This window comes from Pinus tabuliformis, chromosome 5_2 (genome assembly GCF_031772625.1).
Source record: "Pinus tabuliformis cultivar Carrire ecotype Pingquan chromosome 5_2, CPIR1, whole genome shotgun sequence".
Classification (NCBI taxonomy): Eukaryota; Viridiplantae; Streptophyta; class Pinopsida; order Pinales; family Pinaceae; genus Pinus; species Pinus tabuliformis.
The window spans coordinates 161,972,967-161,988,263 of NC_142306.1; the positions used below are offsets into that span (position 1 = coordinate 161,972,967).

The following is a 15,297-nucleotide window of genomic DNA, read 5'->3' on the forward strand; positions in this document are numbered from 1 at the left end:
CCCAAAAATAGGTTACTAGAATCATGAGTTTGCAAGGATCTCACATATGCAATCACCTTTGACATGAAAGTCTATAAATGTTGCCTCCTGAAAAGTAGGAGGGCTATTGAAAGTAACAATCTCCCCCAATTCTTCATATGTCTTTGCCTACGCTTCCAAATATATGTGCAAGAATAACTTGAACTTCATTGGCATTATCAAAGAAATATTTTAACTTTTTCCATAATTCATTTGGATATTGGATCCCACTGGTATGAAAGTGAATCTCCCTTGGGATGCAGGTCATTATGACTCCTTCAACCTCATCCTTCCTCTCATTGATGAGGAAATTTAGTTAATCATCCTCTGGACCTAGAACTACAATGTTTGTTAATTACCAATGCACCTAAATATTCAATAATGTTTCCATATCTTGCATGGACAAAGAAAAATTGTGGTCATTTATGATTACAAATATATTCATGGAACTCATGATCTTCATTTATAGTTCTAAACCTTGATACAAACTTCAAGTTGAAATATTAAGTCATTGTATGATAGAGATTAGACTCATCATGAGCTCATACAACCAGCAATTTATAGAGGACTCATGGAAAACAAGATAAGTCTTAAGCCAATAGCTTTAATAACATGTTAAAAAGTCATAAAATTAAATAGATTAAAAAGCTATACATTTCTAGAAAAACTTGTATCTAAAGACAATGTTATAATACGAGTGAACATAATTTAATTTACAATAAAAAATATAATGAACCAAAAATCTTCCATAATTAATTGATCTATAAAATTATCTATATATAGTACAAAAGTGTAACGAACTATCATGAAAGAAGACATAGTCCACTTTTATTCCCCAAATCACTTATTAAATTCATTAAATTTTGATTTTACTTGAACATTAATCAATTGTCTTGATCAACATAAAATGCCAATGAAATGCTTATTTGACCACCTAAATGACCATCAACTATTAAACAAGGCCGCATAGCTAGCATTTCCTATTGCTTAGTTTAATTAATAAAATTTGAAAAACTAGGCCTCGCATTTGAAAAGGGCTACAAAAACTTAGTTTAAATATAGTTAAATTAAAGTATAGAACAATAAAAACACAATTATACCTAAACAAAACAAAAAATTGTGTTCTACAACTAACTATTTAAGATTTTTTTTAAATATAATAGAAATGATGAGAATATGCGATTATTATACAAGTAATATGATAATTTATTTTCGAAAAAAAGTTATATAAAAATATTATATATTACATTAATAATAAAATATACAAAATACATAAACCTATAAAGCCAAAAAATTATTTTGAACTTAAATCGGAATAAAATTATAACTTTTTGAATTAAGCTTTGTATGTTAGGCTTTATTACAGAGATATTATGTTTGAAGAAGTTAAATCTAAATGAAACCCGACCCAAGGAACTAGTTTGGCCGATCAATTATTCAAGTTGCTCCAAGGAATTGTCCCTTGAAGTTGTTACGTGCCATGAATTACACCTCATTAAATGTAACTTGGATGGTGAAGTACAATTTCATTAAAACCCGATGTATTTGGTTAGGTGAATAAATACAAACTTGGAACATAATTTAACCAAGTAAAAGATAAGTACAAATGCGGAACATGATTTAACTAAGTAAAGGCTATGGATAATACATCAATAAATCATGTATTAATTTACGGATTAATTTTTGTAAGGATGGTTAGTATCTACGTGTACAATCACGTATTAATTCAGGGATTAATTTTTGTAAGGATGGTTAGTATCTACTGTACCAAGACTGAGATGATGGTATGAAGATTGAGATTCATACAAATTAGCTCCATTTTTTATCTCAAAATATTATAGTTGTAATATATTATGTATATGTTAAAATAATAGATTTTTAATATCTTATAAAACTTATTTTAGTTTGATGGGTAAATAGGTTTTTTTTCAAAATGTAAAATATTATACAGATATTTTCTATTTTTTTTTTTTTCTAATAATAAAGAGTTATATTTTCCATAAATTCTATAAAAAAAATTACAAAATTTGAAAAATGTTATATCTAGTATTAAAACTACTCAATTGATTTTATAATTTAATAATAAAATAAAATTGAAAGTGTTTGAGAATTTAAACTTAAACTTTATAAATCACAAAACTCCATCCCAATAGGTGCATGTTGTCACGATAAATGAAGTATAATAATGCAAGTACATGTTATACTTCCACAAGGGTTGGGAAAATGCATTTTGGTACATGTTGTCATGATAAATGGGGGATAGTAATGCAAGTACATGTTATACCTCCACAAGGGTTGGGCAAATACAATTTTGTTTTCCCAATAAAGTTGGGAAGATGTCCTTTGTCTAGATGGAGGATCTTCTAGTGTCCTACCACACATTGCCTCCTATTACAAAGATGTCCTTTGTCTAGATGGAGGATCTTCTAGTGTCCTGCCACACATTGCCTCCTATTACAATATCTGTGGCCAACTGGAGGTTAAAAGTGAAATAACATTATATAGATTTTAATTTTTTTTTTCAAACTTAGTTATTAAGCTAATCAAATTATGTATGACATATATTTAGTTTAAGTGATTTTTTTTATTATACTATAAGGAGGAATCATGGTTCATACATTCTAGAGTGTTTGGTTTAATGAAAGAGAAGAGGAGTTTTTATATCAGCATAGATCTATTTTAACCACGGATCTAACATGAGCCTAGAGGGATCAAATTTTTTCAGGTGCAAACTTATTTTAGATTGCAAAAAAATAATGTGCAATTTTTCATTGTTTAAATTGTATTTTGAATATGCACGACATATTTTATTTTATTATAGCCGACATTACTTTTTGATTTAGAGAAACTCAAACTTTATTAGGTTATGAATATAGATTTAAAATAATAAAAAAACAATATAAATACAAATTTAAAATTTAAAACAATAGACATATACATATAATTTAAATTTATTCAATATTCTAAAAAAATCAAATTTGTTAATATATATATATATATAACTTAATTTAATTCAAATATTTAACCAATAAATGAATTATATAAAATTTTGTTTATTTTCACCTATATAAAAAAAATGTCATTGTTAAAAAATTTAATTACGTTTCAAGATGGTTTTAACTATTTAGTTACACACCAATTTGTAATCAATAATTTGTAACATAAGAAATTTATACCTATTTTATATGATATACAATGTATAATATGCTTAAGAAATAATTTTGGGATGAATAAGATATTTCCTCAATATTTTGAAATCTATACAAAAAAAATTATGGTAATTTCCAAAATTCGGTTACAAAAATATTTTCTTGAATTTTTATGAGAACTATATCATTAATGTTTTAAATGTTTGTCAAAAATTTGATTATTGATTTCAGAATTTATGAAATTATAAATTTAAATTTCAAAAAATTAAAATATTTTAATTGAAATATAAATAATATAATATCAATTCACAATGACATTAAATACGATATCACTCATAATTAGATTGAAAATGCAAAATAAAAATGGAGCTTTGCACCTTAACCCTTAACGTACACCTAAAGCTCTAATATTAATTCATAATGAAATTAACTATGAAATGCAAAACAGAACTCTATACCTTTAAAATAATCTTACCATCCTTAAAATAATCTGAAAAACTAAATTAATTTTTAATTTTAAAGTTAACATTAATGTTAACTTAACCAAGGAGCGCGAGCTCTGTACGCTAGGGTTTTAACATTTTCTGCAACGGCAGGCCGCTACAGACAATCGAAGCCCTATAAATTGTGACAAAATCTCGTTTTTTGGCCTCCTGCCAGAGGGTTCAGCTCCCCATGGACCCCCCTTAGGGGGAGGGTGATGCGCCTCCCCCACAAGACGAAGCTGCACAGCAAAGGAATCAAGAAAGCGATAAACTAGCACATCATAGTGAAGACAGTGGGGATTTGAACCCACAACAGGCAAAACAAGACGATAAAACACATCCCAAGGTCAGCTCGGCAACATGCAAACCTGTAGCCTCTATGCGTCCGAGGGTAGAACTCCCAGGACACAGGATCAATGCACAGATTCAGTACATGAGAGACCATGCTTTAATAGGTAAGTTCATTGGGCTTTGGCCGACTAAGAAGGAGCTAAGGGGCTGGATTGCCGCGAAATGGAAACCAAAGGGACATATAACCCTACAGCTAGGACCAAAAGGTTTCTTCATTGCCATTTTCAACTGCCTGGAGGACAAAAACAGAGTGTTGGATGGAGGGCCTTACTTCTTTAATGTCGACGGGCTATATCTTAGAGGATGGATAGAGTGTTTCAACCCTGATAAGGAGGATCTCAGTTGGGCTCGAGTCTGGATCTGACTATACTCACTTCCCGTGGAGTATTGGGAGGAAGAATCCCTACAAGCGATTGGAAATGTTCTGGGCGAATTTATCAAGGTAGCAGAGGAAACAAAAATCCGCAAATACACCTCCTTCGCTCGAATATGCGTCTACATGAACCTCAACCAGGCACTCCCGGATGCGGTAAGTGTTTCTCATGATGATATTGAATGGGTTCAGTTGATTGATTACGAACATGTACCATTTAGATGTTGAAGATGCCATGCCTTGGGACATTTGTTCAGGGACTGTCCTTTAGTTCAAAAACCTTCCCCTGCTTCAGGATCGGATTCATCAGGAGCAGACGGATTTACCAAGGTAACCAATCGCAGGAAAAACCACAAGAAACAGGCCTCGAATGCTAGAACGCCTCTAGCGAGTTCCTCCAAGCCTTCAACAAGGAACAACTTTGAAGCTTTAGCTCGCCAAAATGATCCAAGCTCGAAAACTCCTGCCACCACAGAGACAGAGATGATGAAGGAAAAACCTCCGAAGCAGGCAGATCCCAAACAACCTCGAGCAGATCCTATGTTCAAAGGGTCTTCTACCTCAGAGAATCAAAAAGCCCCAATATGGAATACACAAGGAATGGACGTGGACAACTTAAACTTAAATTCCAAGTTAGCAGAAAGCCATATGAGGAATTCAATGATGCTCAGATTATGGAAGAGGAAACAGCGGCTATAGACATTGGGGAACTAGACATCTCAGGCCTAGAACAGGCTTGCAATACAAACAATTTTGAAAATATTCCTTAGAAACAACTTGAGAATTTTGAGGAGGTCCTAAATCGAGCGCAGCGGCAAAAATCTTTAGGCATTCAGACTAGCGGTCCCTGGGATGGAAAATTCATTACTAAAGACATCAAAAATCGTGGAAGGAAAATAGACCTCCATCGAACAATCAGGATAGGTGCAATGCTAGTGGAGTCAGGCGGGTACTCCAAGCTAACTAAGTACTACAACTCTGATCAAAATCCTTCCCAATGAAGTTAATATCTTGGAACATAAGAGGGCTTAATTGCCCAGGGAAAAGAAGAAGTCTTAAAAACATGATGGGGCAAGAAAAACCTCAAATCATTTTCTTACAATAAACTAAATGCAATTCATCTACTGTGGAAAGAATTGCAGCAAAAATCTAGCCAGGGAGTTTCAACATGGCAGTGGATGCTGAGGGGGCTTCTGGAGGCTTGGAAATCCTTTGGGACTCTCGAGCTATCGGACTAGACAATATCCATGCAAACAAGAACTTCATCCAAGCAATATTTCACATCATTGGGACAAATATACATGGGCTCTTAACCAATGTATATTTTCCCCAAGAGGTACTACATAAAGCAGAAATCCTCAACACACTCTCTGCAATCAACCATGACAGGGCGCACCCTTTATGGATTTATGGAGGAGATTTTAACATGATTACTAGACTGGAAGAGAAGAGGGGTGGAAGGTGCAGAGGGAGTCAGGAAGGAAAACCTCTAAAAGACTTCATTCAGAATAACAGGCTCATGGACCTACCTTTCAATAATGGTTTATACACTTGGAGCAATAGGAGAACAGGGTCACAGCAGGTCGCTTCTCGTCTGGATAGATTCTTGCTTTTAGACAATGCTATTCATATCGGCGGAGACTTTGCAGCTTCCATCCTGCCTCTGTCGGGATCAAATCACTGGCCCATATCCCTTCAATGGTTGCGTCCTGGAAACTTGACCCGGAGACCGTTCCACTTTGAGGAGTTCTAGATGTCTCATCCGGATTTCCACGATCTAATCGTTTCAGAATGGAACAATTTCACATCCCCAATAGGATCAAAGATGTTTCAATCTTAGCAGAAGCTAAAGCATCTTAAAAGCAAGATCAAACGATGGAATTCTTTTGGTAATATTTTTCAAGCTTGGAGCGCCCTTGAGCTAGAAATGAAGCAACTGCAACAGAGGATTATAGATGAAGGCGAATCAGATGATATGTTAGAATGGGAAAAGGTTCTGGAGACGCAAATCACAGAAAGGGCTAAGCAGGAAGAAACATTATGGAGACAAAAATCTAGAATCAGATGGCTCAAAGATGGAGAGAAAAACACAAAAAAATTTCATAGTACCACAATCCAATGCAGAATGAATAATAACATAACTCACCTTCAGAATGAGCATGGAGTCAAGGTGGAAGCACATGAGGAGATTGAAGGCAAACTCCTCAACTATTTCAAGCAAATGCATAGTGAGCCAAATGTATGCAGATCAAGAGCCATAGACAAAATTACTCGAAACATTCCTAAAATTATTTCAGAGGAGCATAACCAACTTCTTCTCAAGCCTATTGACTTACAAGAGGTGGAATTAGCAGTTTGTCAGCTGAAAGCAGGAAAAGCCCCTAGCCCAGATGGATTCACTTCCAACTTTTTTCACAAATTCTAGGATTTGATCAAGTTGGAAGTTTGGCAGGTGGTGGAGGAATCACAATCCTTAAGATGGATGTTTCCTGGGGTGAATGCCACATTCATCGCCCTTGTTCCCAAGTTAGATCTGCCTAGCAAGCTTGACAAATATAGACCTATTGCTCTGTGCAGTATAATCTACAAGGTTGTCTCCAAGGTCATCGCTTCTAGGCTCAAATTGCTGCTTCCTCTCATCATCTTGCCTGAGCAGTCTGGATACGTTGAAGGCAGGCAGATTACTGATGGTATAATCCTTACTCATGAAATAATTCATTCCCTGAAGCAATCCAAGAAGCCATGTATGCTCCTCAAACTAGATCTATCGAAGGCTTTTGACAGTCTAAGCTGGCTGTACATTAAAAAAGTTTTAATCCCTTTTGGCTTTGCTCCCCCTTGGGTCAGATGGGTTATGAGCCTCATCTCCTCCTCATTTTTTTCTATCTTGGTCAATGGCATTCCCTCCCCCCCTTTTCATCCTTCCCGAGGCATTAGACAAGGAGACCCTCTCTCCCCTTTCCTATTCGTCATCATGGCTGAAGGATTAGGCAGGATTATTAAGCTTGCTCAGAAATCCCAATGCCTCAGAGGCTTGTCTTTTCACAACTCTTCAGCTTGCACTCCCCAGCAGTTTGTTGATGACAACATGCTTTTTGGGCATCCCTCTGTCCAGGAAGCTCGGTAGATCAATTCTCTTCTGTCGAACTTCTCGGAAGCCTCTGGAACTTCTATCAATAAATCCAAATCTCAGATTTTCTTTTTCCATACCCCGGCTACAACTCAAGCTGCCATAGCCCGAATATTGGGGTTCTCCATTACTAACCTTCCATCCAAATATTTAGGTTCTCCTCTGATTGCCTCGGCCCTTAAGCACTCCTCATGGAAGGTCCTCTTGGAAAAACTGGAGACTCATCTTTCCTCTTGGACTCACAGATCTCTGAATATGGCGAGTCATCTAGTACTTAGAAAAGCAGTTCTTTAGGCCATGCCGCTTTACCTCTTCTCCCTCCTGGCAGTGCCCAAATGGGTGCTTAAAGAAATCAAGTTGCTCCAAAGATCCTTCCTATGGGACAGCAATGGTCTCAGGCATAAGTGCGCTCTTGTCAAATGGGAAACAACTTGTCTCCCAAAGAATGGGGGTGGTATTGGATTAAGGTATCCTTCTCACAGTAATGAAGTCATGGGCACTCAAATCTGGTGGAACTAGCTGACTACACCTCTCACCCCCTGGGCTTCTTTATGGACAGCCAAGTATGCAAGCCATTGCCCAATGGAGGAACGAGTAAGAATTTCAGAAGTTAGCATGGGCTCCCTTATATGGAACTCGGCCAAGCAGCATAGAAGTCTCATTCAGTAGCACAAATTTTGGGAAGTGAAGAATGGAGACACTGCTCGGTTTTGGGAAGATTCATGGCAGCAGATGCCCAAATTAAAGGATCAATTTTCTCATATGCAACCACCGGAGCAGAATATGCAAGCACATGATAGAGTTAAAAACTTCTGGAAGCTCTCATCGACCCAAGAGTACAGGGAATGGCTCAAGGCAGATCAGTTCTTAAGACAAGGAACGCCACAAGTTCAACAAATGATAGACACAGAATTAAAGAAAAGGAGAATACAACCCTCTGAGGAAAAGGATATCCTTAGATGGGGATATGAAGAAAAAGGCACCTTCAATATGAGAGAGGCTTATAATCTCATTATCAAAGAACATTTAGTGATAGATCCTATCTGGAGCAAAGTCTGGGACCCCTCTTTATGGCCGAAAATCTCCACCTTTCTTTGGCTGCTATGTCATAACAAGATTCTCACTTGGGACAATCTAAGGAAGAGGAACTTTCATGGGCCCTCAATATGCCCCAATTGCAAACAAGAGGAGGAAACCATAAAGCATCTCATGCTTTCCTGCCATACAACGCAAAAGCTATGGGAAAAGGTTAGTTTCTGATGCCAAAGGGAAGGAAGAATTCATGGAGACATCATTACCACAGTGCGCAACTGGGCGCGGACTCCTTATCAAAGCAAGATTTTAAATTTCCTATGGAATCTCATTCTGGGCTTTCTTCTGTGGGCCATATGTAAGGAGAGAAATAGTAGAATTTTCAAGGATCACTCTGCGCCTCTAGAGAATATATGGAAAATAATTTGCCAAAACATTGAAGAAACCATTTCTCTCAAGACCTGGTACCAGGAGGACCTTCCAAATAACCCCCAAGAACAATCCATATGGTCCAATTGGAACCTTCATTTGAAGCAAGAATAGATTATCAAAGGATCACAGCCTCTGAAAAATCATTCACCTGACAAATGGTTGCCTCCCCCAATGCATATGTACCAGCTCAACTTCGATGGTGCCTCGAAAGGCAATCCGGGCAATTCAGGCTTCGGAGGAATCTTCAGAGATCATAAGGGTACACCTCTCTTAAACTTTCTACGTTCAAAAGGATGGGATTCCAATAACTCGACAGAATTGGAAGGTCTCTGGCAAGGCCTTATTCTTGCGCAAAGTAAAGGATTCTTTCCGCTTATAATAGAGGGTGATTCTGAGATCATTATAAACATGATCTCCAAAATCCTGCAAGGAACTCCCTCTTGCAAAGTGAGCAATAGCTGGAGGATGGCCAAAAGGCTAGAACTCATAGAATGTTGGCTCTCCTCTCACAGAGCGGTTACTCTGAAGCACATTCGTAGGGAAGGAAATAAAGTCGTGGACTTACTTGCCAACATTGGAGTGGAATGTGGGTTGAACCTTCATGCTGGATCGCTTTCCAGACTAGCCTCTGAGTCACAACTCTTGGATTATAAAAACCTTGTGAAGAATAAAATGTATTAGGAAGGAGGAGCACACTTGGATGCGGATGAAATAAATGAGACTTAATGATTTATCGGTCATACGGACGAGCTTGGTACTGCCAGATGCAGACCAGCGCGACAATCCAGAAGTTCATTTGGTTCATGAGCACGACAATCCAGAAGTTCATTTGGTTCTTGATGGATATTCTGCAGAGCAAAAGATTTGGCATGCTCTATGTATTTACTGCTCGCCTAGTCCAAGGTAAGGTGCTGGCTATTATAACCATGGCGTTCTGGGCTATTCTTCCCATTGCTAGCGTTCCACCTTCTTGTCTCTAGCTGAAGTTGGATGCGGGTTTGTGGGGCAAGCTGGTCTCTAAAAACAAAGGTAAATTCTTTGTGTGCATTCTGTTCTCTGTTTATCTCAGGCTTGGGATAGTTGTGTGTTTCGATAGCAGATTTGCCTCTGGAATCATTGGTCAGCTCTCAAATGCCCCTGCCATTCGAGGAGCCTCAGAATGAGGACGCAGCAATTTGAGGCCATCTCGGCCCATTCCATTTCGGTTTTGCAGATGACTAATATGATCATGTTCAGGCGGTTATGGATGCAGTTTTGGTTCGGCCTCTTCAAACAGGCGCTCTTATTTCTCTCCATGATATGTGGCAATGTAAAGATCTTCTGGAATTTTGAGCAATGTCTTGGTCTAGCTCCTTAGTCATGCGCTCTAGAGAGACAGTTGTATCACCTCTTTAATCCCTGATGCCTATATCTACACTCCTGCTTATGTAACTGGTTCTCATTCACATAGGACAATTTTTGATGTTCTGAATACTCTCTGATGATGATTCCCAAAACCTGGATCCCTGTATTTTTACTTTGTTTTACAATTAATAAAATTAGCATTTGCGGAGAAAAAAAAACATTAATATTAACTTTAATTTTTTTGTTTAATCAAACCAAAAAAATTAAAGTCAATGCATTTCCCAACACGTTATATAAAATTAAAGTCAATGCATTTCCCAACACGTTATACCCTGCGGTGCTGCAGGAATAATAACTATTTTCAAATTAAAAAACGAAAATATAATAAACATTACGCTCCAAACATGTAGTAGATAAGCGAAGCTTTAAAAAGTCAATGCTAAGTTCCATGCTTTCACGCTACAAACAAATCTTCTACGTTTTTATATCAATACATGTAGTAAAGGTTTGAAGTTTTCAAATTATATTCTGTCACGCTTACCAAATTTATAATTTCATAGAAAAATTCGTCCCTCTGGCCGGGTTTATAATTTTATTGTCATTACGTGAATATTACATCACATGTAAATAAAAAATAAATTAGTTAGATTTAATATGAGTTGTAGTCAACTATTTGTATTGGAAATTTATTGCAGATATAGTTGTAGAGATTTTGCTAGGACAGTCCCACGCTCTCATTCGAAGGTTTGGCTCCTTCCATGCTTGAGAGGGATTGCTCATTTACAGGTAGGTACTATTTTGCTGAGTGCTTTACTTCTCCTAAATTTCAAATTCGGAGCTTAAATTTGTTTGAAAACACTCAATTATTTAACCTCCCTTTGGAAACTATTTATTTTTATGTTCATTCAGTTTTACATGTTTGTTCAATCAGTCTGTTAATTTCCCAGAAAACCTAGAGTTAGGGTTCTGGATTTCTATGGCACAGTTTGATGCGTTTGAAATGAATATCATTTTTGGTTTTGATGTATTATTGTATTTCATTATAAGGTTTCATTTCATTGATGGGTTATGTTTTTTTTAAACATGGTGAATCTATAATTTTTTGGACTATTTTTTTGGATTAATTTAAAGGACGTCTAGAATCAACTCTTTAGCTCTTTATAACACCAAAAATATATCCAGTTATATTCAGCAATCTGCAAGCAAAATATACCCAATCTTATGATTTAGCCAGTGCAGAAACCCAGAAAAAAAATCTACTCCGAATGACCACTAATAGCAATCTGATCTTTCCTTCACACTCTGATTCAATTGAAGATGATGCACATACAAATGAAGATGCAGGCGCAGCGTTCGTGTTGCAGTCAAAGGGTATAAAGAACGTTTGTTTTAAATATCAAATGAGTGATTGTAGTTGGGATGCAGGGAATTGGTGGCATGCAGGATTTCACTTGACAACTGCAATTGTAGGCCCAACCATTCTTACGCTCCCCTATGCCTTTGGCGGGATGGGGTGGATATTTGGGCTCTTCTCCCTCTCGGCGGCAGGTGCAGTCACCTTCTACTCCTATTTCCTCATGTCCAAAGTGCTCGATAATTGTGAGAAACAAGGTCGTCGCCACATTCGATTCCGTGAGCTCGCAAGCGATATCCTTGCTGGGTAATGTGGCCATGATTTTCTGTGATTTTCAATGGCTAAAAACACCAATTAATGGAATGGTTTGTGCAGGGTCTGGATGGATGTTTTATTTTGTTGTTTCGATTCAGACAACGATCAATATGGGGGCTGGAGTTGCATGCATCTTACTGGGTGGTGAGTGCGTACAGGTAGGCATCCGTGAGTTGTGGTTCAGTTGTCTGAGATGTGGTTCAGTTATTTGTATAGGGACATTTTTACATCAATTTTTGATGTGTAGAATATTTCGTAATATAATGTTTATATTCATCTGAAATATTCTGAAAATCAATAATTCACATAAATTTGTAAATACTTTTTTAGTTTTATGTAATTTACAGAATCTAATGAATATGAAGTAAAATTAATGGTTTATATTTTTCATTAGATATAATTAATATCTAAATTTATATTGATTACAGATTTTAAAATATTTCAATTTATAGTGATAGCAAAATTCTAAAACATTCTACCTATCAAATGAGCCTGAAAATTTTCAAAGAATAAATTTTATTCATATATTCAAAATTAACCATATTCATTGACCATAGAGTAATTGAGCATGAAGTAAAGTCAACCATTAATTTTGTTTTATGCCCCTGACTCCATACACATAATTAAATACAATTGATTTGTATCCTATATATTTATACATGATATAAAGTCAACCATTGATTTTGTTTTATGCCCCTGACTCCATACACATAATTAAATACAATTGATTTGTATCCTATATATTTATACATGATATAAAGTCAACCATTGATTTTGTTTTATGCCCCTCACTCCATACACATAATTAAATACAATTGATTTGTATCTTATATATTTACAAGACAATGTTTAATTTTTCCATGCTTTGAATTTTTTAGTGGTATTTTATTACATAAAGTGTAATCCTTCTGAGCTTACCACTGAAGGAGTCTTTACCACAAGTTCATTTTGTTTAGTACTATTTTCTCTTAGTTCTGGTTACCCTCTTTCTTTTTTTCTTAATATCTATTTAGCAATTAGAATTTTCTTAGCTATTAATTCAATCATACGATTTATGTGACAGGGTTATTTTTTATTATTTGAAAGCTTCAATATTTTTTTAATGGAATTTCAATTATATAGATTATACAGTTTAGCTTAGCTATTAATTTAGTTATACAATAAGGATTTTCAATTATATAGATTACATAGTATAATTTAGTTATTATTTTAGTGATACAATTTGGGTGAGATGATTATTTCTCATTGTTTGAAAGTTTCAATATTCTTAAAAATTTCTAGGGAATTTCAATTATATAAATAATATAGTATAGCTGAAATTTATGATTTTAACAAATTTCTATAGTAAAAAAAAACTAAAATTAAAAAAAAAAACTAAAATTTTAAAACCTAAAATTAGAGGCAAAATTGATTGGAAAATATGTCAGAAAAACAAAACTTAGAAAAGTTAAACTACAACTATTTTTAATAATTTATGTTTAAACTTTTGTTAATGGAGCTTAATACAAGGTGGCTGAACTAAATTTATTTTAGTAAATTTTAATAAGATACATATCATTTTATGCGCCATTAACTCACATTTTAATTTCTGATTAACAAGACTTGTCTGTGTTTAATTGCAGCTCGTGTACTCCAACTTGGATAGCAATGGCCAACTTAAACTGTATCACTTTATATGCATGGTAGCTGTAGTTATGATATTTCTCTCTCAGCTACCATCGTTTCATTCCCTCCGTTTCATCAGTCTAGCATCTTTGGTTTTGTGCTTGGGATACAGTTTGACCGTAACCATTGCCTGTATATTAGTAGGTGAGTTTAAAATATCGGCTATGAATTTGTTTTAATGTAAATCCTGTGTGTATGGGAGAGGTAGTGTTTCATCGCAGGAGTGGGTTTCCTCTCTTGTTAAAATGGCTTGACATAGTTGAGCAATATAAACTTTATCTGGCTTTTATCCCAGGCAGGTCTAGTGAAGCCCCAAGTAAGGATTATTCATTCAAAGGTTCAAACCTCACTAGGGTATTCAATGCCTTCAGCTCTCTGTCTCTTCTGGGAACTATATTTGGCAACGGTATTCTTCCAGAGATACAGGTGCTAAATTATCAGGGGAACTTTATTTCAATATCAAGATGAATCTTTTCTTGTAAAATATGAACTTTAAGGGTATAATGGTATACAAAAATGCAGGCCACGATCGCTCCTCCTGCAACAGGAAAGATGTTCAAGGGATTATGCATGTGCTACGGAGTAATTTCTGTGACATTTTACAGTGTGGCAGTGACAGGGTATTGGGCGTTTGGCAACAATGCTCAGTCTAACATATTGAAAAGTTTCATGCCAAATGAAGGCCCAACTCTCGTGCCCAGTTGGCTCTTGGCTCTATCAGTAGTCTTCGTACTTTTACAGCTACTTGCAATAGCATTGGTAATGCACTACTTTTAAATCTCTGCATTTTTACTGTTTGTAAAATGGAGTGCATCATTTGAAATATATGTTATGTTTGATTGAAGGTTTATTCCCAAGTGGCTCTCGACCCTATCAATATGCTTCATACTTTTTGCAATAGCATTGCCTTCAAAAAAAATTCATTTTCTTGTGACTAAAATGAAGTGCCACTCATAAAATATTTGTTGTTTGATTGAAGGTGTATTCCCAAGTGGCCTATGAAATAATGGAGAAGAAATCAGCAGATATCAAGCAGAGCAAATTTGCAATGAGGAACTTGCTTCCCAGGCTGGTGCTGCGGTCTCTGTACATAATAGTTTGTGCATTCATTGCAGCCATGCTGCCTTTCTTTGGAGACATTAGTGCACTGGCCGGGGCCATTGGTTTTATACCTTTGGACTTCATACTTCCCACGTTACTATACAACATCAGTTTCAAGCCACCTCGTAATTCTGCCACTTACTGGATCAACAACACCATTATGGTGGTATTCACAGGTGTTGGAATTATTGGTACCATATCCTCAGTCCGGCAGATAGCCATCGATGCTAAACGTTTCAAACTTTTCAGTGGCAATGCGTTTGACTGATCATATAGAGTTAATAGAACTTTGGAATTTTCCTCAATTATTTTGGGATTTAGTTTTTTTTTTTTAAATTCATGGAAAATTCAGTAATATTTTGATAAAATTTAGTAGAAATTTTTGTAAATTTATCTTTAAGATTTTAGGTGTTTTAGAGAATTTTGATAGTGATGAATCTATTTGCACTATCAAAAACATGATTCAAACATAGCAAAAAAAATATAACCAAATTTAAAAAATAAAAAAACTAAAAACATTATTCATTATTAATTAATTAAATCACTAA

General features: G+C 35.7%; 1 protein-coding gene and 1 pseudogene across 2 annotated transcripts; both read left to right on the forward strand.

The window, feature by feature from the left end:
* Positions 1-5,544: 5,544 nt before the first annotated feature.
* Positions 5,545-6,129, forward strand: LOC149158031 (uncharacterized). The gene has a single exon (XM_089433860.1). The coding sequence runs from the start codon at positions 5,545-5,547 to the stop codon at positions 6,127-6,129; it is 585 nt and encodes a 194-aa protein (XP_089289986.1).
* Positions 6,130-11,175: 5,046 nt separating this feature from the next.
* Positions 11,176-15,017, forward strand: LOC149158032 (putative GABA transporter 2; annotated as a pseudogene). The gene is made up of 7 exons (XR_016262022.1): positions 11,176-11,685; positions 11,740-11,982; positions 12,044-12,141; positions 13,606-13,792; positions 13,944-14,074; positions 14,171-14,407; positions 14,628-15,017. The product of XR_016262022.1 is annotated as a putative GABA transporter 2 (transcript).
* Positions 15,018-15,297: the final 280 nt, after the last annotated feature.